Source organism: Notolepis coatsorum, assembly GCF_963971535.1.
Source record: "Notolepis coatsorum genome assembly, chromosome: 18".
In the NCBI taxonomy this organism is placed as follows: domain Eukaryota; kingdom Metazoa; phylum Chordata; class Actinopteri; order Aulopiformes; family Paralepididae; genus Notolepis; species Notolepis coatsorum.
In genome coordinates, this window is record NC_140182.1 from 40,598,512 (window position 1) to 40,625,338 (window position 26,827).

A 26,827-nucleotide genomic window follows, 5' to 3' on the forward strand; every position below is an offset into this window, starting at 1 on the left:
CACCAGGGTCCCCCATTTCCAATTCATCGTAACATATATGACATACATGACATACAGATAGGCAGTACTGCTACATCTATACATTTATGACATACCAGATTTGCAATTACAGTACTGTATTTGTGATACAAAAAGAGTCCAGAAAGAAAAGAGTATATACATTAGGCGTAGAAACTGTACATTGGATTGGGTAGGTGGGGGTGGGACTGTACATTGGAGGTGGTTGGGGGGGGGGGGGGGGGGGGGGGGGGGTAGGAGTGGGGGGGGGGGGGGGTGTTGGCGGGGGTTGTGTTCGGACATTTACAGGGGCCAGTTTCGAGTTGCAGTCTCCCTTAGGTGTTTTTTGAGAGTGTTTTTGAAAGTGGGTAGTGATTCACATTCCTTTACAGCTTTGGGTAGGGCGTTCCACATTGATGTGGCATAATTGCGAAACGTGTTTAGTCCCTTGTTTGAGCCGAATCTGGGTTTAACATGATTTGTGGAGCTCCCTCTGGTGTTGTGATCGTGGTATTCACTGACCTTTGGGAAGTATTTAGTCATGTACATGGGTACCTTGGTCGTGTAGTGTATCTTGTAGACCAGGCCCATTGCAAGTTGCTGTACTCTGTCGTCTACTCTAAGCCATCCTAGGTTGTCAAAGTGGGCAGGGGTGAGGTGGGTTCTAGGAGTAAGGTCAAGCAGTAGTCTGACCAGTTTGTTTTGAGATGTTTGTAATTTTGTTTTTAGCGCCTTTGAGGTGCTTTGGTACCATGAGGTGCAAGCATAGTCGTAGTACCCTTGAATGAGTGCTCCTGCTAGAGTCTTCAGGTTAAGGTTAGAGTTTGTCTTAGAGCATGGCGATAGAATGCCAGGTACAGTAGTTTGCAGGCTGTTTGACGTGGAAATGGGCAAAGACACAGCTCGTCACGCGATTGGGCAAACGCGTCAGTGGCCAATCAGAGAGCGTCAGTCAGTGCCAATCAGAGAGCGTCTCCGAGAAATGCGGCTACGGAAAGAAATCACGCGTCCATGCTTGCTAGAGCTATTCTTGCTTGCCACACTCAACATGGCGGAAAGCCATAGCCACGGCAAAGTATCAACTTAACGACAGTGTCGTAAATCATATATAACTGCTGGTAACCCATGGAAACGAGCTCACGGACAGCGTTTTGTTTATACACCTGGGTAAGCTTACTACTAATATATCACGCATTGGTCAAATAACGTTCAATGGATAGCGGTTAGTGTCTGAACATGTTAGTGCACATAACGATCCTAAATAACTACCACCGGGAGACTGACAAACGCTAGGATTTGGCTAGCTAACGTAATGATCTGCTAACGTCAGCTCAAACATTTGTAACTTTAGCTTGGAAGCCGGTTATTAAGAAACTTGACGTTAACTAGCTATGGTTAAAGGGATATTTAACTTTAGTAGAACTTTGTCTAGTTTCAGCAGTCTTATCTTTATGTAAAGTGATCTACTAGTAAGCTAGCGACCACTGCTGTCCCTGTGTCCACAATCAACACCACCATTCCTCCCAGGTGCCAGGTGTCAGGCTGCTCATTCACTTCTGAAGTATAAACACACTACTGTACTGTAACAGACAATTCTGAGTCAAAGTTACATGTTTGTTATTACATTTGAAAAATAAAAGCAGACCTGATAGATTTGTTGTAGTTTGAGTGTGCTGAGTATCTTAGCCCTGCATGGATTGTTCAGGGAGTGGTTACCATGGTTACCTGCTGCCTTGCTGGAGGAAAGATTCTAAACATTCTGTGAAAAGTTGATAGTTGGTTAACCTACACCGTGAGAAATAGTTCCTTTATTGATGATTTGAAAAATAACAAGTACGTTTTACAATAATACTATTGCTGTATAGTTTTTTTTTATACTTCGGAAGTATGATATTTTTAGACTTGGTCCCCAAAATGAATGGAAGTGAATGAGGAGCCTGACATCTGGGAGGAATGGTGGTGTTGACAGCAGACGACAGGGACAGCAGTACTTGTAGATTTTTCGAAAAGTTCTACTAAAGTGTAATATCCATTTTTAAAGCTATGATAACAAACATCAGTATTACAAATCAACGTTATTAGCTTTTAAATTTTATTGAATTTTATTCACTGTAATCCCACCTACAGGGAGCCAACAGCTACGGCCAGTTGGGACAGGGGCATGTGGAGGACCTGTCAGCGCCCACATTTACACATGCTTCTTCTGGGCTGCAGAATGGAGCCATGCGTCTCCTCAATGGAGGCGGTGGGCATTCAGTGGTTGTGACTGGTGTGTGTCCATGAAACTCATTGTATTACCTTGTGACTGTCACTTTTGACATGGTCGTCGCTATCAGTGTGTCTGTTTTCTTAAACTTAAAACTAGTCACAAAATCAGGTTGCTAGAAGAATACTTTGAGAAGTAAAATCCAAATTCTTTCAAATACTTTTTAGGTAAAGAATGAGGTTTACATTTATTGCACTCGGTGCATAAATATTATTTCAACAATGTTGTAAGTAGCACAACAAAAGTATAAATAGCTTAATATTGGACGTCAGGTTGAAGTCTAGGTTGAGGGGAGTTGTAGAAGAGAGAGGGCTAGACAATATTTGATATGTTAGAGAATTAGATATATGTTAGACTTTGAAATTAGAAAGAAATTGATAGTTTCTTAGGCATTTGGTAATTTATAATGTTTTATCATTTAGAATTGTCAGCGCAGCCAACGAAGCATGACAGTAATTGCTTGACAGGAATCCAGGTGATTTGATGAGACAGACCTAGAATAATCTGTTACAAATCTTTACAAATACATTTATATTATTATTATTAAATTTTTCTGGATTGTGGCATTTAGATTTGTATTTTATTTCTTCTTTCTCTGTGGACTATATTGACTATATAGAGCCCTTTTTTTAGGTAGGGTAGGGGGCAACTTAGTCACATGATTCAGCGGGTATTGCTGATTGGCTCAAACACGGTATGTTTATAAACAAGAAACTAGTCTATTGGTCTACTTCTCCTATAGGCAAATCGGTGGACAGAGATCCAGATATAAGTATACTAGTACTGGATATGGGGATGGGGGATGTTTGAGGTGGTGGGGCTGCCCATTTGTTTTACATGTGGGTTATGGATTGAGCCTTTAAATTTGGGACACAGACTCTCTGTTGTCAGTCCCTCTTCGTCGTTAATCTGTCTCACCGCGGTGGCTTTGTCTTCCAGACAGCGGAGAGCTGCTGGTGTGTGGACAGAATAACAAAGGACAGCTGGGACTGGGCCACACTGCAGACATCTCAACCCTTCAGCCCTGCCCTGGCCTGAGACAGAGGGTGGAACAAGTGTCCTGTGGCTGGGATTTCACTCTACTGCTCACCGGTAAGCAGATCTGCACACTAAGGGCGGGATCCACAAAGAATGGATTGCACGGTGCTAATTGTACCCTTACTTACAATTCATTATGAATTGAAAATGGGGGACCATTACAAGACGAAAGTCTTTCTCTGGTCTGCATCCCCTTAACAATTGTGTGTATTGAGCCGTACTGTATTGTACCCATTCTGCAATCTGTTAATAAAAATGTCAATCAATCAATCACAGTGCAGATATGTGACGCCACTTATCGATATCACACAGTTATCGATAAGTGGTCTCAGCCTTACTGCACACATAAATGACCATTTATAAACCCAACCCTCACCTTAACCCTAAACCTTTTAGGGATAGTTTTGGGTTTTTAGACAGGAAGTGGTATGGAATACCTTGTAGTGTAGATGGTGTGATGCCATTAGCTTACTCGCAGAGTCCTGTGGTCGAGGTTCTGGCCCGCTGCCCAGTTCCGAGCGAACCGGGAAGCATCAAGACGGACAGAAATTGGGATCACGAGACAAAAGAAAAGGTGTTAATTCACACCTTAACATGCAGGCATTCATACATTTTACTAGAATGAATTTCCGCCATTGTTCATTGAACAGAGAATTGGTTAATGGCTCATGCGCAAACTGCTGTCAAGACAGCGCTTCCAAAGCTGAAATGCATGCGCTGGCAGAGGAGCGTCTTGCTCTCTTTGTGGCAGGCATGAAGTGTAGGCTAAAACATTTAGTAGCCTGGAAAACAGCCTGTTGGTTTGAACTGTTAAAATGACTTAACTATGATGAAATGTAACCTTGTTTGTTCACACTTCAGACATCTGAACATTGAATTGATGCAAACAAACCAAAGAAATAGGCCCAAATGTACTATACAAATGTACTTTTCTCAGCAGGTATATTCTAGTGCTCTTCAAGCACGTCTTACACTCACCCTGTCACCACACAGCTCAGTGTATGATCTGCCTTGCCCTTCACTCTTGTGAGTTATTGTAGAACCAGGGGTCTACGTCTCTTCTCCTCCAAGCCACCAGTGTTGGTGTCAACTAACTACTGAGTGGGCGGGACGATAGATCTCCATCTTCTGATCCCAGGGGCTGTAGCAGTGGCTTGAGAATGGCAGACTGTATTATGTATGATTGTATGGCTTCCCTCATGTTTGAAGCCATTTTCCATCTATTCTACAATGGAAAGCGTCCAGCATCCTCTTACTTTATTTGTATAGCACCTTTCATACAAGAATTGGAGCCCAAAGTGCTTCACAGCAGTTAAAATAGACATAAAATAGACATACAATTGACAGAATAAAAGCAATGCATGAAGTGCAGACATAATATTCAGTACAAATATGAATAAAATATGCATAAAATATAAATAATAAAATCAGTGCAATAAAATAGCTCTCATTTACAGTACAATAATTGATGGAAGGTAGTAAGTCTCTGCTTTGCATTGTGGTTTAGATTAGGAGGACTGAGTGACATCATCAGTGGGGGCAGCCATAGTTAATACATTCCCCCATTGTCATTGGTGGCTCACACAACCTTATCCAGACTTTCAGTCTCAGTCTCATAGCCCTAATTTTGAAATACATTGAAAAGTGTTAGAAATGCAAGTGAACTGTAGAAGGCCACGTGAATGACCACCATTCCAAAGATGTTTGCATAAAGAAGGTCCTAATGAAAAATGATGTAGGTTGTCGTGTTTAAATGAATGAATGAATGAATGAAGTTTATTTTTTGGTTTACAGACATATCAAACACACCCGTGTGGACTTGCAAAAAAAAATTAAATAAAAAAAAATCACAATTAGCTTGTTGATTATAATTCTTTTCACACTGATAGATTCTGGTCAGGTACTGGCATGTGGATCCAATGCCTTTGGTCAGCTGGGTGTGGCACAACCAATCACACACTCCGCAGAGCCTCTGCACCTTGAGGTTTGTTTTTATATTCATTCAATTATTTTAAAGGTGCTATTAATAACATTCAGCCACTAGATGTCGCACTAGAGCACCAGCATACATTTATCCAATCAGGTGCATTCCATGTGGGTGTGAATGTAAACAATATTCATTTTGGACCTGCAACATTTTTTTTAATGATAAATTCATGAATCAATTATTTCTTTGGGGGAAAAGCATTACTTTTATTCCACACTTTTCTAAAACCTCTGGGGATGTATTATTAAAAAAAAAAAAAAAAAAAAAAAAAAGATGACTACATAAAATGTTATCTATAGCACCTTTAAGGAATGCCATGCTTTGTTTAACCTAGATATATGTATATTGTAATCCCTGATATTTCCCCAATATTAACCATTGGATAAAAACGACACAGCAAGCGTTAATGTCTGGTGTCACTGAAGCAGCTGTAACTGTTGTTGTTTCCAGAGTCTGAAGGAGCGCGTGGTCAGTGTGGCTGCGGGGCTCCGACACTCTATGGCTGTCACTGGTAATTCTTTCCATTCTGTTATTGCATGCCATAACCCTTTCACTACCACACTACAGAAGGTTAACCCTTTCACTTGCCATGGATATACATGTGGTTTCAGCTGTAGCTAACATATTTATACTTGGGCAGGAGCAGATAAAAACAGTTGGGAGCTTGATGTGTTTGGTTTCCATAGAGACGACAGAAACATTAGCCAAAACACAATGACTTAATGCTAAGCGACGGTTATCACAGGTGTCAATCGCCCTAGCATAAATAAGCCTTTGCAAAAAATACATGTGCCCTGTTAATATTTAGTAGTCTAACCACAAGTGCTCTGTTCAATTTGTGTCTGAAGACTCGGGTCGTGTTTACCAGTGGGGTACAGGTCTCTCAAGTCAGGCCAGGAGAGCCCTCAGTCCACACACTGTCCCTGAACACCTCCGCTCAACACTACCCTGTCTGGTACCAGGTAATTAAAACTCCCACCATGACACAGACCAGATAAAGGAAGATTTGATATAGTTCTATGGGGGGGGATTAAGCTACTGCTGTGTTGCTGGATATGATCAAAAAGTATATAAACAACAATTCTGCTGTTGCAGATCTGGGTGGTGTGACACCGCTCAAAGTGGCTGCTGGTTCTGCCCATTGCGTGTGCCTTACAGGTATGTGACATTCACCAGCTAAGCACATTGGTAAATGGTAAATGGCTGCTTTTTTTATATAGCGCTTTTATCCAAAGCGCTTTACAATTTGTTACTCACATTTTACCCATCCACTCACACATTCACTCACACATTCACACACCGACAGCGGAGGCAACCATGCAAGGTGCCAACCTGCTTATCGGGAGCAATTAGGGGTTAAGTGTCTTGCTCAAGGACACATAGACACGCTGCCCGGGAGGAGCGGGGATCGAACCGGGAACCTCCGGATTGCCAGACGACTGCTCTACCTCCGAGCCACTATCGCACCATTCATTCATTCATTCATAATTTACTCCTTTCTGTCCTGTGCACAGCAACGGGTGATTTGTTTCTATGGGGAAGCAATAAGCATGGCCAGCTGACTACTGCTGAGCCTTTCCTCTCCTCTCCTACTCTTCTCAAACGCACACTACTGGATGGAGAGAGGGTCACACACGTCTGGAGTGGCTGGACTCACCTTGTGGCTAAAACAGGTGAAGTACGGTGCACATTTTAGTCTTGAGCCGTGTTGGAATCATCAAACATGATTACAGGATTCAACGACGGGCAGGGAACATGTCGTGGCTGAATGAGGGTGTGTCCGTTTCAGAGAGCGGGAGAGTCTACACCTGGGGTAGAGGGAATTACGGACAGCTGGGCAGAACAAAACCAGCCAATCAAGACACAGAGCGGCAATTAGATGGCCAGTTGGCAAAAGGTGGCAGCCAGGAGGCGTGTCTCCCCTCAGAGGTCAAGTTCCTTTGTGGAGCAACACAGGTAAGACTTTCCACTTACTGTTAAGCTGTATTGGGGGACCCTGCTTTTCTTTATCATAAATCGATCAATAGAGACCGTATTAGACCGTATTAGACCATATCATATAATGGGGTATCATTGGAAAGCCACACTCATTGGCTACAACCCTGTCCAAAAATATTCGAGATCGCCAAATGATTGACGGAGCTAGAGCCCCGGGAGTCGGGGTGGTAATGTGTACTTTGGCGCATGCCTCACATATCGACATGTAACTCAAGAACCGCTGAACGGATTTTGTCACCTGAAAGGGCAATCGACAGGCAACAAATAGGGCTTTAATTCTATATCTATATATTGTATTAAAAGAAATGCACACCCGAGCCACTAGAGGTCAGCAAAGTGGCGCATCGTGAATCGTCCTCATGAGGGCCCACATGTTTTTTTTTCAAATGTAGCCAAGAGTAAAGACCTTAACCCTATCAAAACAGTAGTCAAAGTGTATATTTAAATTTCCAAATAATTGGAATATTCTTTTCGGGGTACATCCTAGTCAAGGTAAGGGCTATATGGTATCAATGCATGCATTAAAGCATTCCGTCTCCAGACGGATTTCCGTCAATTTGATTGGGGAGATCCGTCCATTTGATTCGCAGTCTGACGGAAGTATTTGCATGATTTGTAGATGCATACAGATTGAAACAAAATTGAGCCAATCAGAGGCGCCAAATATGGAAAAGGGCTTTTTTTTCCTATCGCGCCAAGCAGTCATCATCACTCAGCGACTCGAGAGACAGGTCGCCTTTTTTGCAGCCTCACGCGTCAACTGCTTGTTTACCAACGTCACAGCCACCACGCTGCTTGCACTCGCTGCTATATACCGATTAGCTAACGTTAGCTTAATAGCGTCTGTTAAATGGAAGGAGTAAGCCGGCCACTAAAAAGAGAACCCACCGCGGGGTTCTCAGATGAAAAGAATCAGCGGGACCACCTAACAAAAAGTTTCGAGAGGAGAGGACGTTTGAAGAGACTGGCTAGGCAGCGCTACTGGGGGCTGTAGTGGTGAGTTAACTTGTTCCGTGTGCCGCAACGATGTCAAAAAGAAAAACAGAAACAACACGTTTGTCATTGTCGTGTTACTTCACAGTACAATATGTGAGTCCCCTGCTGTGGTTGTGAGTATACGTTTATTAGCTTAACTCCGTAGCAACATCACACAGGTGTATCTGGACAGTCTCCTCCCCACCGTATATATTCTCTCTGTCAGGATCTATGGGTAACATTACTGTATATTTGCATATCGTATATGTCACAAATGTAACAGTACTATATACCTGTAGTATGTCCCTATGCCATAAATGTCATGATGTCAATGTCATGCATGTCATAAATGTCACTGAATTGAAAATGGGGGACCCTGATGATGTAAACAAGACAAACGTCTTTCTCTGGTCTGCATCCCCTTAACAATTGTGTGTATTGAGCCATACTGTATTGTACCCATTCTGCAATCGGTTAAATATTGATTGATTGTTATAACGGATTGCAGAATGGGTACAATACAGTACAGCTCAATACACACAATTGTCAAGGAGTTGCAGACCAGAGAAAGACTTTCCTCTTTACATCAGGGTCCCCCATTTTCAATTCATCATAACATATATGACATACATGACATACAGATAGATAATACTGCTACATCTATACATTTATGACGTACCAGATTTACACAGTATTGTTTGTGATACAATAAGAGTCTAAAAAAGAGAGCATATACATTTGACGAAGAAACTGTACATTGGAGGAGGTTGGGTGGAGGGGGGGGGGGACTGTACATTGGAGGTGGTTGGGGAGGGAAGGGTTGGGTAGGCGGGGTGGGGGGGTAACTGTACATTGGATTATCGACGAAACCGAAACAAGTAGGCTCCCTTAAAACGCCAACGCTATTAAAAAGAAATACAGTGGAGGTTAAAATAAGAATATGACTTGGCCTGAAAAAAATTTCAGTCAGGAGATTTTTTTTTGCTTTAATCCCTGTATCAATCTTGCGTTGATCCAATAATGTTTTCGTTGCGATCCCAGCGTATGTGTGTAACACTACTCCATAACGTATTCCGTTGGTGACAATCAAAGCATCGAAAAACTACCCCCCCGTTTTATACCGTTTTGAATATGAATATAGTTTGGGTTAGGGATGTCCCGATCACGTTTTTTTGCTCCCGATCCGATCCCGATCTAGTGATTTTGAGTATCTACCGATAGATATTTCCCGATCCGATCCAAAAAAAAAAATATATATATATATATTTTCTTTTTACGTTTTCTTTTTAATTCAACAAACATGACCATGTTCACGTCTTAAACTCATACTGAGGCCTTAGTTTTGGTTTTAAATTGCATATAATCATTCATTTATTTATTGTCACACAGAGCAGAAGAATTTTGCCAAAACAAACCAATAGTATCCAGCTGCAGAACGGCAGACCAGCCACACTCTCAGACCCAAACGCATTTCCTTTGATTTAATTATACATCAAATGATTTATGAAGTTAACTTTTCACCTGGATAACGTCAACATTCAGGGTGAATGTAATGTGAGAAATTGGGATTTAAAAATAAAAAATGTATTTGGGTCTGAGAGTGCGGCTGGTCTGCCGTTCTGCAGCTGGATACTATTGGTTTGTTTTGGTAAAATTCTTCTGCTCTGTGTGACAATAAATAAATGAATGATGATATGCAATTTAAAACCAAAACTAAGGCCTCAGTATGAGTTTAAGACGTGAACATGGTCATGTTTGTTGAATAAAAAATAAATAGTAAAAAAAAAAAAAATAAAAAAAAATGGCAGATTCTTTTTCTTTTTTTGCCGATCCCGATCTTCGGAAAATCACGTGATCGGATCGGGACATCCCTAGTTTGGGTGCTTCTGATTAATTCCATGGAAAAGATGCGAAAACAACGTTTTTGTGTAATTCAATAAACACGTCATTTTTCACCCGATTATCGGATCTTCCTGAAATCGACGCTAGATCATCATTATTATCCTTCCTCGTGCAAGCATGCAATGTGGTTTAGACCCCCCCCCCCCCCCCACCTCCTGCACCCAACGGCAAACAGCCACACACATAAAACACAGATAGCTTCAATCACGGTAGAAGAAAATATCAGATCAACGCAAGCTTTCATATATAGTGTCCTTACCTGGTATCTGATGTAATGCAAAAAAAAGAATCCAACTATCTGATCGCCATTCCAGTTATCCACAGCGATCCTGTCTCCAACGTTGTTGGGCATTGCACATCAACGGGCGGGCGGGGTCAGTTGTCCAAACCATCCCTACAAGCGTGTGTTTTGCCAGAGTGTTTAGGACCCGCCCCCACGCCGCAGCTCAGTAGAGAAAATTAACAAACTTGTTTCTAATGGGGTGCAATAATGGCCGAAGGCATTAGAGGGCGGTATAAGACCGTCTGCCAGCTCAGACACACTCAGAACAGTATGCACAAGGTGCCCCGCTGAATTATGAATGGCAATGGCAATTAAAAGAAATACTGTGAGAAAAACGTAGATCTACGTTTCCGGCACTCAACGGTTGGGAGACAGAAACGTAGTTCTACGTTAACGGCACCCAACGTGTTAATGTCCATAGGTGTTCTATAGCTTTGGTACATAATTAGCAAAGGCTGCATCCCCGATTTCCTTTTGGTTGTTGCCGGGAACCTTCAATAAACCAGTAGTAGATGATGGTAGTGTTCTTGGGGCCATGAGATATGATGCCACTGCATGATAAGAACCAAGGACTGGATTCTTCCTGGCGTGTCTCTTTCTCCGCTCACTTTCCCCCCTAAACTACAAGTAATTTACTTCCTGTTGATTGTAGCAACAAACTCTAATGCTTCTGTCCAGTAGGGGGAGGCAGACTCCTGCAACTGCAAAAACCCTGAAAGATTCAGTGAAGGATGTTCAAAGCCACTGAGAATGAGAGCAAAGATATTCCACAGTGTCCTCAGTAATGAGTTGTATCCCGGCGTCCAGTGTGTAACGCACATCCAGGCCTCGCCTCCGTCTCGCCCCCCCCCCCCCCAGGGGAGAGGACCACTTTCATTTAGTCAGAGGTTTCCTCTCCCATTGGGGCAATTATGAGTGAGTGGCATGGCACCGCTGCAGTTGACCTGTAGTCTAAATGCTGGGTGTTGGGAGAGCGACGCCGTTAAAGTGGATGTCAGGGACAGGCAAGGGCAGGCACTGGATCATCCCGCCGCCGCCGCCAGATCAGTGCTGCGCGTCGAGGCGCAGTCAGTCACCTTGTGCACAGAAAGCCCAGGACAAGATGGATTAGCTGAGTGGACTATGAATCTCTCGGGGGCCAACCCTACCGCGTCGGTCCTCCTACTGTATCATACACACACACATATATACACGGGGTCAATATTTTGTAAAGTGTCCCATCTTTTATGAGGACTATGAAGATTGCTGGTGTAATAAATTATGAGCTTCCTGTGGTTCAGACATTGATTACTGTTTATCTATTCACAGCTGCCTGCTATATCAAAAGTGTTAAAAAGAATAATAATAATCAACTTTATTTGTATAGCACTTTTCATACAGAAATTGCCGTTCAAAGTGCTTCACAGCAGTAAAAAAATACAGACATAAGCTAGCATAAAAAAGATAGAGGTAGCAAGGTAAGGTAAATCACAGTGTTTCACATTAGGAACTAGCATCCCAATAGGCTTTTTTTCAGTTTCATTCAGTTTAAAAATAGGCAATACTAAAAATAATTAAATAGAATAGACAGAGTAAAAAGTTCAATAAAAATATACAATAAAATGTACAGCAGAGCATTGCTCATAACACTTAATAGAACAGAGCAGTGCATCGCTCTTAACACTGAGTTTCTTTACAAAGTTCAGTTCTAAATGACCTTATAGAACAACAGAGCAGTGCGTCGCTCACAACTTTGAGTTTCTTTACAAAGTTCAGTTTTGAATTACAACAGAGCAGTGCTCTTAAAATTACAATTGCATAAGAGGTAGTGAGATAAAATTTGCATAGAACTGACGCATGAATTTGATAGGATGTGTATAAAAATAGGCAGAATAAGAATAGCAGGTAAAGTACAATTTGTGTCAGGATATCCCTGATGTTTCATTTTCTGATCCGTAGCTAACAGTGTATTGCACTATCGCAGGACCTTAGCATGTCTTACCATGCTTTTTGTAAACTTCATGTACATATACCTGATATGTCTTTATTCTTATTACTTGTATTATTGCACAAATGTCTTATTCTCATCCTATTGGATTCTTATTATTGTATTATGGCATTATTGTATTATTGCACAATCGTTGCGGGCAAGACCCTCCGCATTTCACTGTATACTTGTATGCCGTGACAACTCTTGACTTGACTTGACTTAAATGCCTGAGCAAAGAGGTTTTAAGCTGTCTTTTGAAGATGTATATAGCACTGGTGTTAAGAAGCCATAGGGATCTAGAGGTTTATTTAGAGATCGGCGTCTTGTCTTTTCACTCTTGTTTGACGTTAGGAGATATGAAATCAACATGTAAACAAAAAGAAAAGATAATATGGAAAAACAACAGTATTGTAAATGGTTTTAACAGGAAGGCTACACTCTACCCTACCGGACGGCCCAGTGGGGTGTTTTATCCATAGAACTGGCGTTCCTCATGAATCTTGCTACAGAGCTGTTTAATGACACACTGCAGGGTGACTGATGGGACCTTCTCACATCAGACATTCAGACGTGTTACAGGTTGGTGAGTGCAGCTGCAGCTTATGACATTAATGATAACGGGTCCGGCTCCGTGGCGCCATTCGTGCCAAGGCACCAGTGTGGACATTTTACCAGTCAGTGTCAACAATCGTCATGGTTAAGCCTATATTTTTGTTTGCTCTAATGTTTCATCATTGGTTTTGCCGTTGGTTTGGGTAGGCACATGGGAGAGAAAGCATGCCTACCCAGGCCAAACCCAGACCGGTTTTTGAGTACTGTTGGAGGTATTCATGTTAGGTTTTACCCATGTGTGGGAACTTCTTTTTCTGTGAAGAGGGCCTCTACTACTTCCCGGCAACAGCCAAAAGGAAATCGGGGATGCAGCCTTTGCTAATTATGCACCAAGTATGCTATGGAACACCTTGCCTATGGACATTAGGGAGGCTAGCTCACTAAATATCTTTTAAAAGTACGCCAACAATTCAAATGAGAGCTATTTTATTGCATTGCTTAAGTCAATTGTATGCTCATTTTATGTCTATCTTTATGTCTATTTTTACTGCTGTGAGGCACTTTGGGCTGCAATTCCTGTATGGAAGAGATGCTATACAAATAAAGTGTATACTGCAGGCCACCTTGCGCTCTGACCTCTCTTTATATATGATTATTAATTACATATGTGTGGTGGACTGTGTGTAACAAGGAGGGATATAAGGACTGTGTGTATGTGTAACTAGGAGGAATATGGGGACTGTAACTAGGAGGGATATGAGGGCAGTGTGTATGTGTAACTAGGAGGGATATGAGGACTGTGTGTAACTAGGAGGGATATGAGGACTGTGTGTAACTAGGAGGGATAAACGTGATCAAAACGTGACCAATTCGTGAAGCATAACGTTTGTTGGCCAAATGGCACCACTTTCAACACTGCACCCGCTTGGGTCGTCAGCAATAAACCCGCCAAGTGTGAACTCGATCGAATGAAAGGTTCTTGAGATATACCATAAAGTCTGTTGTTTATAGCGCCACCATCTGGCCAAATGGCACCAAATCCAACACTGCACGCCCCTGGGTCCTCAACAATACACCCCACAGAGCGTGAAGCCAATCGCATGAATTTATTTATTCATAATTCTTTTTTTCTTTTCTTTTTGTTGCAGATTGCTTGTGGATCTGAACACAACCTTGCCATTACAGGTACAGTAAGTGTAATGTTGCATTCATGTCATTCTGGTAAACTCATAAATATACTTTTTCAGTCTGTTTTTCCACCTGATCAACTTGTTTATACGAGATGATAGCATTCACAGCTTAGACCTTATAGACCAACACGATTGGCTTCTGGATAGATAGATGGATGTTTAATCCTAACCATGCTGGTACAATACATGATGTTGGAACAGACAATAGCTTAAACAAAACCTTTTATTTAGGATGAACAGAATAATATACTCTAGAAAGCCATTAGAAAGCTGCGTAGAAGAAGAGTGGAGTTTTGAAATGTGGGTCAGAAACACTGAGAGCCTATTGGGTTCCCTCAGTGCAAGTGAATGAAACAAGAGATGCCTTTTTCTGCCTTGCGTGACTCATACAGTCCCCACTCTGGTACTTACTGTATATAACTGGAGAATAAACTGATGTGATACAAGACGTGGCAATGAATATTTCAAGTTGTTCTTGCCACTGCTAAAGATTTGGCAAGGGAGCTGTCCTAATATTTCACAGTTCAGTGTAGGGTTGCAAAATTGAAGGATCTTTTCACCAAAGTTGCTAAATGTGTTAACTTTGCAAATGAATGAGCATTTGTTAAAGGTTTTGAGAATGTATTTTTAAGTTGTACATAAAATACTTTGCATACAATATTTTACTCTGTGTGAAAACTCTATATATGTGTAGTTATCTGTTTAACAACTACCAAGAGATGGACAATACAATAAGAAATATAGCACCAAACCAGTAGATTTTGAGATTTGGCCACACAATAATAATTTGCCCATTGATTTTACTAATGGACTAAATTGTCTGTCTGATTATCTGATTATCGTCTGATTGTGCTTCTGCAAAGCATTTCTTGTCTAATCATCTTTAGATTGTATGGATTTGTTGTTGCACCCTGTCTTGGTCTGTTTCACACCAGAGAGCCCACTGGCTCTGATGCTGCAGATCAGTGTGTAGTGTTTGCAGTATGATGAAGGCGGTGGGGGAAAGCAGCTCTAAGCCACGCAGCTTCATCCACCACCTTGAAGTAATGATTGCTACACCACAACATCATCATCCTCATCCACCACCTCACCCACTACCTCATCCTCCTTATTCAGATCCACCACCACCTCATCCTCAGCCACCACCCTCATTCAACACCACCTCATCCTCATCCATCACCACCACCTCATCATCCACCACCACCTCATCCTCAGCCACCATCCTCATTCAACACCACCTCATCCATCACCACCTCATCCACATCCACCACCACCTCACCCACTACCTCATCCTCCTTATTCGCATCCACCTCATCCTCAGCCGCCATCCTCATTCAACACCACCTCATCCTCAGCCACCATCCTCATTCAACACCACCTCATCCATCACCACCTCATCCTCATCCACCACCACCTCACCCTCATCCACCGCCACCTCATCCTCATTCACCACCCAGGGTTTCCATTGGCCAGTAAATACCGGACAATGGCCATCTATAATTTAAATTGGCCGGCAAATATAAATGTTGGTGGCCATCATTGCCGGTAAAAATGTATCTGTATTTTAGATTGACTGTGGCAAGTGAATGCAGACTACTGCCCTATCCTGCGACGAGCGAGGGCGAGCGTTACTCATGTTAACATTGAGTAACGTAACGTTAACAGTATTAACGTGAGATTGTCCAAAGGAGTCCGTCTGCCAACAAAGATATTGTTACATCTGAAGACTCCTGTCTGTGACCAATAAGTATGATTGACTATACTTTCTCTATTAGGCTGCATTGATCCGTTGTGTCTGAAGTTGGTTTTTTAATAAATGTTCAATGAGTATCCGTTTGTTAGACAGGGTTGACACTGTGTCAATCTCCTCCAGATTTGTGTCCGTTTTGACGGACAGAACAGTTTAGAGAGGAAGTGATGGATACATTACCATCCACAGAGCTGTTGTTTCTGCAAAGGTATGATTACATTAGGTTCTAATTTAAAAATGAACAAATCGACAGTAATACCTTCGTCACATTTCTATCCGTTCAGTGACCGATCAATGTAGCCTAACTACGTTGGCTGGACAAAATAATTGCTAGCGGAAACCTGCCACCACCTCACCCACCACCTCATCCTCATCCTCACCCACCACCTCATCCTCATCCACCACCTCATCCTCACCCACCACCTCATCCTCATCCACCACCTCATCCTCACCCACCACCTCATCCTCATCCACCACCTCATGCTCATCCTCATTCATGACCACCTCATCCACCACCTCATCCTCATCCACCACCTCATCCTCACCCACCACCTCATCCTCACCCACCACCTCATCCTCATCCACCACCTCGTGCTCATCCTCATTCATGACCACCTCATCCACCACCTCATCCTCATCCACCACCATTTCATCCACCATCCTCTTTCATCACACCTCATCCACCACCTCATCCTCATCCACCATCCTCATTCATCACACCTCATCCACCATCCTCATTCATCACCACCTCATCCACCACCACCTCATCCTCATCCACCACCATTTAATCCACCATCCTCATTCATCACACCTCATCCACATCCACCAGCTCATTCTCATCCTCACCCACCACCTCATCCCCATCCACCACTACCTCATCCTCCCCCACCACCTCATCCCCACCAACCACCACCTCACCCACCACCTCATCCTCATCCATTGCCACCTCACCCACCACCATTTGCCATACACTTGGCTAAACTCCCCTACACCTTTCTCTAGTTGAAATTAAGATCATACCATCTGCTCCCAAAATGTTTGCTGCAATCCATCAGGTTCCCAGATAAATAATGCCATTAGTCATGGATACAGTGCATTGCAAAAGTATTCAGACCCTTGACCAATTCTCACATTTTACTAAATTACAAATGATAATACGTTTTGTTATATGTGATAATTTGTTTAAAAACACCAATACTCAAAATGTATTATTTTAAGGTGACGTTGGTTTTAATGTTTGAAAATATGTTAAAGTGAAAAAAAATACCTGAAATATGCTGTTTACTTAATAATTATTCAACCCATGCTCTGGAAGCTCCCACGTTTACATAGATGACAAATCCTTTATAATCAATGACTGCCGGAAGTCTATTGGGATTTTAGGTGTATAGTAATAATAATAATACATTTTATTTGTATAGTGGACTCTCCATCAGAATACTCACAGTATGATGTGTAGTTGACTTCTGAGTGTTATGTTGTTCAGTCCCAGAGGTTCAAAGACGATATAAATCATCACCTCCTGTCACTATACCTGAAATCAGAGACCGATGACCTTGCATCTCTCCAGTGACTTCTGTAGTAACATTGGATATGAAACTGGATCCATCTAATACAATTCATCACTGAAGTAGAAGTACACAAGATGACACGGTAGTTTATGAAATGTGGTTCACTTTCAACAACAACAAACAACAAACAAAAGATTTAGAGGAGTTCCTTCCAGTCGGTGGGTCTTCCTTAGGTTGTGCCGTGAGAGTTGAGGACGTACTACGCGTTGGAAAACCTCTACTTCATTAATAAAAGCTCCCTTTGTGCCTACTTTAATGTATCTCCAATTGTGTCATATGGAAAAAAGAATTTCTAAATTCTCTTATTTAAGTGTTGCATAATATACAGGTAAATGTATGAGGGATCTTGCAATATGTCCTCCCTCAGCAAACGCAGTTTAATGTCAGACTGAGATATTAATCTGCTGATGCTCCTGAGGTCAGCTCATGGCTCTGTGGCCTGATGCTCCTGAGGTCAGCTCATGGCTCTGTGGCCTGATGCTCCTGAGGTCAGCTCATGGCTCTGCGGCCTGATGCTCCTGAGGTCAGCTCATGGCTCTGTGGCCTGATGCTCCTGAGGTCAGCTCATGGCTCTGTGGCCTGATGCTCCTGAGGTCAGCTCATGGCTCTGTGGCCTGATGCTCCTGAGGTCAGCTCATGGCTCTGTGGCCTGATGCTCCTGAGGTCAGCTCATGGCTCTGTGGCCTGATGCTCCTGAGGTCAGCTCATGGCTCTGTGGCCTGATGCTCCTGAGGTCAGCTCATGGCTCTGCGGCCTGATGCTCCTGAGGTCAGCTCATGGCTCTGTGGCCTGATGCTCCTGAGGTCAGCTCATGGCTCTGTGGCCTGATGCTCCTGAGGTCAGCTCATGGCTCTGCGGCCTGATGCTCCTGAGGTCAGCTCATGGCTCTGTGGCCTGATGCTCCTGAGGTCAGCTCATGGCTCTGCGGCCTGATGCTCCCGAGGTCTGCTCATGGCTCTGCGGCCTCTGCTTCAGGAAGTCATTACACTTGAGGCTAGATCGGTATCGTTGAAAGAGGCAATTATCCGAGCAGGCTTGTAAAAGAGCTGAATTAATCACACGCACATTTTATAGGCACGTTTTTCCAGTGTTTGGAGAGCGGTCTTCCCATGTCCTCATAAGAATAGAATATAGTCGGTCAAAACAAACACACCTGTCGGAGAACATTACACGGTAAACACTCAAATATTTGAGTAGTCTTCGTTTTCAGTTAACCAAAGAGGTCATATTTATTTGTTCTCATATTTTGTATGTGTCAAAGGTCCCTCTCCTGGTTACCATAGTCGCCACCAGAAAGCACAGCTGAACCTTATTGGAAGTGAAATCTCCTTCATTAAAGGTTTAACAGCTTCCATCAGCAGGACCAGCCCTAGACATACTGTAGGCAACATAGGCTGTATAGGCCGACTGCTGGCTGCCAGGAAGAAACCCACTGTCATCTTTCTGAGGCTCGAGTGTTCTCAAAGTTAATGCTACAGTGAAGATATTAAAGACTCCATTTATACCAATGACTTCATGCTAGCTTATAACCAGAAAGGGGCGTAATATGGCTCCAAAGTTTTACGTTTAAGGGAAACATGTTTATTTTATATCCAAAAGTTAGCAACATTTTGTCATGCAAAATGTAATCTTAACTCCTTGTTTATTTAGGCTAATGTTTGCAAGTGCACGATTAGCTGTAATCAACAAGCGAGCTAGTGAACTTAATTTCAGAAAATGTCTGTCCCATTTGTTATTCAATTGTTGCATTTTATCAGATGCAAAAACTAATTATCTGCCATTGAAAAACCCATATTGGTTCACCACTCACGTGTATATTACCTGTCGGGTTGGTAAATGTAAGAAGACAACGCAGGGATCCTTTTTATTACATCCCACACGCGCATCCATAGCATGGTGGTGCAGTTGGTGCACATTAGGATATCAACCAACGTTCAACGTATTTCAGCAAGTGATCTCTATTTTAGCTTCGGGCTAAAGTCTCCAGTCAGGAATGGTTCATATTTTTGTTAAGATAAGATAAGATATTCCTTTATTGATCCCCTTGGGGAAATTCAGGCATCATAGCAGCATGGGGGAAGGGGGGTACAGGTAGTAACAACAACACAAGCAGTGTAAACAAATAGGTCAAATAATTTACTATCTAACTAGCTGAAAAATATATTCACAGTGTCACATACGGTGCAGTATGCCTAAGGTAGTGTTATAATTTACTATGATTTGAGTCATTTCTCTGCACAACCCATGCTGTTCCTCATACTTATACAGATAGTTAAAATACAAACTAACCCAAGGTGGGAACGGGGTGGAAACGACTCCCAAACTGAATATGAAGAGCGAAAATGGCCGCTGTGTGAATATTGTCGATGTTCAGGTGTACCAGTTGACTTGGAATTGGAATAGCCGTCCTATCGATTCAGATTCCATGGAACAACCTGTGAAGAATGTGCCCATGGGAACAGTTCTGCTCCTGCTGCCCCTGCTCCCCCTGTTCCTGCTGCCCCTGCCCCCCCTGTTCCTGCTGCCCCTGCCCCCCTGCCCCCCCTGCTCCTGCTGCCCCTTAACCCCCTTCCCCCCCCTGCTCCTGCACCCCCTGCTGCCCCTGCACCCCCTGCTCCCCCTGCCCCTGCACCACCTTCCACCCCTGCTCCCGCTCCCCCTGCTCCCCCTGCACCACCTGCCCCTGCTCTCCCTGCACCACCTGCCCCTGCTGCCCCTTAACCCCCCCCCCCCCCCCTGCTCCTGCACCCCCTGCCCCTGCACCCCCTGCTCCTGCTCCCCCTGCACCACCTTCCACCCCTGCTCCCGCTCCCCCTCCCCCTGCACCACCTGCCCCTGCTCCCCCGGCCCCTGCTCCCCCTGCACCACCTGCCCCTGCTCCTGCTCCCCTGCTCCCCCTGCTCTGTCCCTCCCAGCCACCTGTGTTGATGGCAGCAGGAGCAACAGAGTAACAAAAAAAACTGGATTGGAAGCTGAGACCCGAGTGCTTCTATTTGTGGTGTAGAAGTAGGTCAGGATGTGAGGACAGGAGAGCATCACACGCTGCTCATGGGCAGATAAACTGTTGCTGCCTGTTCATGTATAAACACCTGAGGAATTGTATCTCATCCAGGAATTTGGTCGTTGGTTGGCCAGAGACAGTAGATGGTGGCGAAAGGCGTGTTGAGATTTAGTCAACAAAGTTTCTTTCAGTGTGAACAAGGATGAGCTCTCTGAATCACTGGGCTTTGTAGTAATTAGAAACCTGATGTTATTACAGATTTACACATGGTTTAATCGACATATTAAAGATCAAATTCAAATAAACGTCCTATCACTGTTAATGGGGTGTGAGATTCTGACATTCTGATATGTTGACCCTTGATAATTTAGTTTGTAAAGAAATAGATTTTAAATTTGTTTGGTATGTGAATGTCTTGATTTCCATCCTCTTGATGGTCAGAAAAGTGTGCACTGAAGGCACTTTGTTGCCATGGCAACACTGATGTGCTGTATTCTAGTCAGTGTGTCCATGAATCAAGCGCAAGCACCAAAACCAGGTTTTTTTTCAATTAACAAAAGACATTTACATTAGTTTCTCTTTACCAGTGGTCATACAGGCCTTTACATTCCAATTCTAAATGCATTTTAGATCATATGGCTGTATGGACTGGGTATTTGTGTGTACGTGTCGTGTACGTGTCGTGCACAAGCTGTGGCTGGCAGAATGCCACCCCGACAGAAGCTGCTGGTGTGATGTCTTGGTGCCGGTAGTGACGACAGCATATGTGTGTTTGTTGGCGAACCCAAAGCTTTTGATCCCATTGATTTTCTCACAGACGAGACTAAACAAATCCCTCTGGTGAATTGAATGAAAAGGCAGCCTAAAAAGACACAAGACTGCGGTGGGGATAGCTCGAGGATGTGAGTTACCCTTGAGAAAGCAAGCTCGCTTTTGTTGCCATGGCAATGGAGCCTATTAGGTAACTGTGTTGCCATGGCACGTGTCTCCTCGGTGATGCAGACCTGACCACACCCACCAACAAGCTCACCAGCTGTGAAGAGCGAGGGAGGCTATAATACTGACTGAAGGGTGTTTGGAGCAGAGAGAGGCTGTGTGTTGAGTGCAAGCTACCTGCCTATGTATTTTATTTTTCTGCCTTTTCCTCCAAAAGCTATGCTAGCCTCAGGCAACATAGTTCTGCCTCTAGGCCAGTGGTCCTCAAACTTTTTCATGTCAAGGACCCCAAAATAGACATGTAATAGGTCAGGGACCCCCATTTTATTAGTTTCAGGGACCCCTATCTGAGAAGATCATTGTTTTTAGAGGTGATTTAGTTCAGAATTCCATAGTCTATAATGTATGTAGGTGGGGAGATAGCAGTGGAGAGAGTGAAACCTATGATCAGAATATTTCATTCTCATATTCTCTCGTTGGGCTAAACTTCTACTGAATAAAATATTGATGAAATTAAAGATTACTCATTTTGTTGGGGACCCCCTGGAACCCTCTCAAGGACCCCTGGGGGTCCCCAGTCCCCACTTAGAGAACCACTGCTCTAGGCTGTCAGCTCGCTACTGACCAGTGTCCCCTCTTCCTTTTCAGGGGGTGGTCTGTTCTCCTGGGGCTGGAACGAGCATGGGATGTGTGGAGACGGGTCACAGACTGATGTCATCCAACCACAGCTCATTTCTGGTCTCCGGCCTCTACTCATTGCTTGTGGAGCCGGCCACTCCATGGCTCTGTGCACTGTGAGAACCGGCTTAGAACATCACTCTGCTGAGAACCCGGCTTAGAACATAACTCTGCGGAGAACTGGCTTACAACTTTGGAGCATAGCATGCATTCATTATAACATGTGACTGACTGCCAGAGGGACAAAAACTCTATTCGAAGAGAGAACGGTTGTGTGAGATGAATGAACAAGTATCTGAATAAAAGTAGCTAATTGGTGCTCTTGTCACACAATACACCTCGTCCTTTAAATCACAAATAATCTGAGATGATGTGCCTTTGCGTTTAACTTTGACCTATTTCAGGAAGATACTTGGCTGTGTTCACTTCAAACTGCAATCATAAATATTGTCTTGGGGTTGGAAACGAGATTTACGTTTAATGTTGGACAGAGGCCATAATTTCCCCTGCCAGTCTTGTCAGTTTGATGGACATGATTGGGGGGGGGAGATGGCTTTACAGGACCTGGCCAAGCCTATGGCCTCTGCCATGTATGTCTTCCCTCTGAATAAGGCTGTTATGGATGGTCTGAGCGATGTGCCAGATTTCTGCTACACTTCCTTCTCCTCACATCAGGCAGTTTATTGCAGTGATCTGGACAGTCAGGAGGCACTCAATCTCTCCCGAGATCCACACATCCAGAACGGAACTCGCACGGTCATCTAATGATTTACCACTTACGTAAAAGTGCAATATTTATCTTTTGCCCATACAGTCTCATCAGATGTTTATAGTTTGACAATGTTGCTTCATATTCTGTGAGGTTGTTGTTGTTACAGTTGTCACATTTACACCATTGTCATCTGTGGATATGAGGATATATATCATTGAAGATGTCTTGGAAGAGTTTATGGATTTTACCATTGAAACATGGGTGTACGTTTTCTTTTCTTTTTTTAAAGCATAGTTTCACATTACGTTCAAAATTCACCAAATAAAATCTATGCATAGTAATTATAGATATTACCAGTGTCACAGAAATATGTTGAAAATGAAGCTAGGATGTTCTAGCTTGATCAACTAAAAGAAAAAATAAATCAACACTTGTTGAAAAATTCTCATTTCTGTCTTTTATTTTTCACTATTTATTGTACAAGTCTGAACTGTTATTCATCAGAAAGAGACACAAAAGATCCCCAAACAACAAATTAATCAAAACGATCATTGAACATTGAATCATAGATATACAACAGTAGGTGTGACGTGTCATAATCACAACACTCTGGATTTGGAACTATACAGTAGCAGCCATCTTGCCAGTTCTAAACTCTGTATTCTGTATTTTTCTACCAGTACACCAATAATGTTTTTTTTAATTCAAAGTAATTAGTATGCCTGTCTAGAATGAACAAAGACAAACTAAAATCCTGGTAGAATTATGATTTGAATAACTCCAAGAAAACAATGTTTTCAATCATGAAGATAATCTCATTAAACCCTTTATAATTGTGCATTAAGCAATGTATAAATCATAAATAGATTGAATATTATGGGCAGCCAACTACAATCAGAAACACAGAGAAACACATGTATATTAATACATTTATTACCTTTAAGTTAGCTTACCTACCATTAAAACATTTGCTGGTCATAAATATTTTGTTTAGTTAACAGATCAATGCTGTTGAGAGCTAGCAATCATCAATAACATTTGACTCAGCTGGTCTGTTAATGTAACTTGGCTAATGGTAAAGTTACCACTTTCACTAACTTTTTGTAGTTTTGACCCATATGTAAAATATAAATCTCTCATCTACTATATACTGACTTGTGGAAAGTGATGCCTCCCTGGTGTGTTTGGTCCTTTTAGTACAGCAACTAGTTGCTGCCCATAGGTGTCTATTGTAAACAATACCCGGCAAGATGGCGGACGGTTATCCCATAATTTATGCTGTAATGTCGCATCTACTGTTTTATATCTATGGTTAAGATAACCACAAAAACACACAGTGTTCAAAACACACACTCACTCTGAAGTCTCACAAAATGGCACACATTAGTTGCCTATTTATTGAGTTATTAATTCCACTAATGATATCAGCTGCTGTTGTTTGTTTAATTTTGATAAATGACGGCACGGTGTTCCCCGTTTGTGCTCAGTTCCACTGACAGGTCCTACTCTGCTGTATTCCATTGCACACAGATATCTCAAATAAGTTGTTTGGCAGTGTGGTTGCAGTGGTTTGATAATAAATGTTGGTCCCTTACTACTGGAGTCACTATTCCATATAAATAATATGAAATTGTACTTGTAACTAATAGCTGTCCAGTCCTATAGATCAGACTCACCAGGATTTTGTGATTATTTTTACCCAAAATGGTTGATTCTCTCAAAAATTTTAATTCAATTTGCAAATGTTTTCTGTGTTTTATTGCGGGAAAATTGTCAATATTGCAAGTCCATGAGAAAAGGATTTTTGTTTAGTCAAAGTAAACTGGTCATGAGAACGAGACCCAGAAAACTGCAAGCAGCTTGACCATTTTATGAGGAAATATTGCTGGGATTGGTCAAATTTGCAAGCTGTCACAAATATTGCGGGGTATGGTTGAATTTGTGTTCATTCTTGCTATCGTAGAATCGCAAAATCCTGGAGGGTCTGATAGATTTTGTAATGGTGATCATTGTCTTCAGATACTGATCAATATGGGGTTCATTATTCTGTCTTGCTTTTTGAATACTTCACTGATCTGTGTGTTCAATGGTTGTATAATGTATTGAATGAGTACAATTGTCCTCCATGTTGGTTAAAGGGACAGTTCACCCAAAACACACAAAAACGAATTTTCCCCTTACCCGGAGTACTATCTATTCAATCATATAGTTTCGAGTATTGTTTCCCAATAATTTGTTAGTAGATTATTTGTTTTTCTTATGTCTTTTTCCAAGCTGAATGAGTTATTTCCTGAAAAATTACAAGTACATCAGCTCTAGATTTAAAGGTGCTATAGATAACATACAGCCACTATAGATACTAGGTACTTTTATTCTGCACTTTTATAAAAACTCTGAGGATGTATTTAGAAAAAAGAAAAAATATTACAGACAAATTGTATCTATAGCACCTTTAAAGAGTTAATGTGGTGAACACAATTTTCATTTACAGATTTGTCGATGAAATCAACTAATCGATTTTGTCAAGAAATTCCATGACTATTACTGTAATCAACTAAGAATTTCTTCAGTCAAGGACAACCCTAGTTTTGAGACATTGGCCATAGAGGTGTCTGCCTTCAGCCCAATACAATGGAGCTCAACAGACCACCTTTTGTGGCAGAAATTACATTTTAAAAACTCGACGGAAACATTTCTTTCCAGATATCATGACATGGTTTCTCAAGATAATCCACAGACCTAATTGTGAACAGTTTCTTTGAGAACTATTATGGCAGATATACTTCCGTAGAAAATAGTTTAAAATTAAAATCACGATGAGGTCTGTGGATTATTGTGAGTAATCGTGTCATGATTTCTGGAAAGAGACATTGAGTTTTTCCAAATGAATTTATTTGGCGCTTTGAGCACCACAGAAGAAGTCCTGTTGAGCTCCATTGTATTGAGTTGAAGCAGGCGGACATCTCTACAGATGATGTGTCCAGACCTCTGCAAATCACTGAAACTATCTGGATGGATAGATAGCAAGCTGGGTAAGTTGAACATTCTTTGTGTGTTTTTTGATCTAATTGATCTCAAGCCCTGCCCTCTTTTTGAGATCCTCTCATCACAACTGTTGTTTCCCTCCCAAACTTGGGAAGTAATTGTAGGATAAAGAAAAGAGGGCCGAGCATGAGATAGGTCAGTAGCCCCTTTAAGCAATACTCCTGGATGGCATGATGGATTTATGTAACAGAGGCACTTTGTCCAGTGTGATAATAATGATATAATAATGACTCTGTGTTGGTTGGTATCACCTATTCACAGGACTTCAGTAAAAGAAGAATATGCCAATTTCACACGATGATTGTCAGTTGAAAATGTAACGCAGATAATTATGTCAGTGCTGTGATATGAAATAATGTAACTTCTACATCTTCTATGAGCTGTCAGACTCATACATAGATAGGTCTACATTAAATAGTTTGATTGAAACTATTGATCTGCGATCCAACAACATATCAACCAATTTCTACTGGCAAACTGACATCTTAATGACTCATTAATGATAAGGCTGAAGAACTTCATAATTTTCTTATTTTGATGCCTGAAAACATATCAAAGGAATTCTGAAGTTAACTGGTGCAAAACAGTGCAAAAGGCTATTTAGACGTGACTAATGACAGTGCAAAGTTAAGGACTTGTTTTCAACTGTTTTTGTCTGTTTGGCATGGCCAACGGCAGTGCAAGGTTAAAGACTTGTTTTCAACAGTTTTTGTCTGTTTGACATGGCTATCGGCAGTGCAAAGCTAAAGACTTGTTTTCAACTGTTTTTGTCTGTACGACATGTGACAAGTGATAAGTTGTTGCAGGGGAGTGATCAAATTTGTCTTAAACCCTGCCCTCTTTTTTCTTGATCCTCCAATCCCAACCGTCACTTAAGGTCATTATCGTAGCAACGGTTGTGATTGATAGGATCAGAAAAAAGAGGGCATGGTTTGAGATAAGTCAATTGGAGCAACTTTCTTCTTTTGTCCCCCCCC

The 26,827-nt window shown here is 42.2% G+C and overlaps 1 protein-coding gene across 1 annotated transcript; it reads left to right on the top strand.

The window, feature by feature from the left end:
• The first annotated feature begins 1,055 nt into the window (after positions 1-1,055).
• On the top strand, positions 1,056-23,227 carry sergef (secretion regulating guanine nucleotide exchange factor). The gene is made up of 11 exons (XM_084335595.1): positions 1,056-1,164; positions 2,125-2,266; positions 3,203-3,355; positions 5,191-5,285; positions 5,739-5,799; positions 6,137-6,250; positions 6,384-6,446; positions 6,803-6,961; positions 7,078-7,244; positions 14,116-14,152; positions 22,064-23,227. Exons 1-11 carry the CDS (start codon positions 1,123-1,125, stop codon positions 22,252-22,254), a joined length of 1,224 nt encoding a protein of 407 aa, XP_084191721.1. The 5' UTR covers positions 1,056-1,122; the 3' UTR covers positions 22,255-23,227.
• Positions 23,228-26,827: the final 3,600 nt, after the last annotated feature.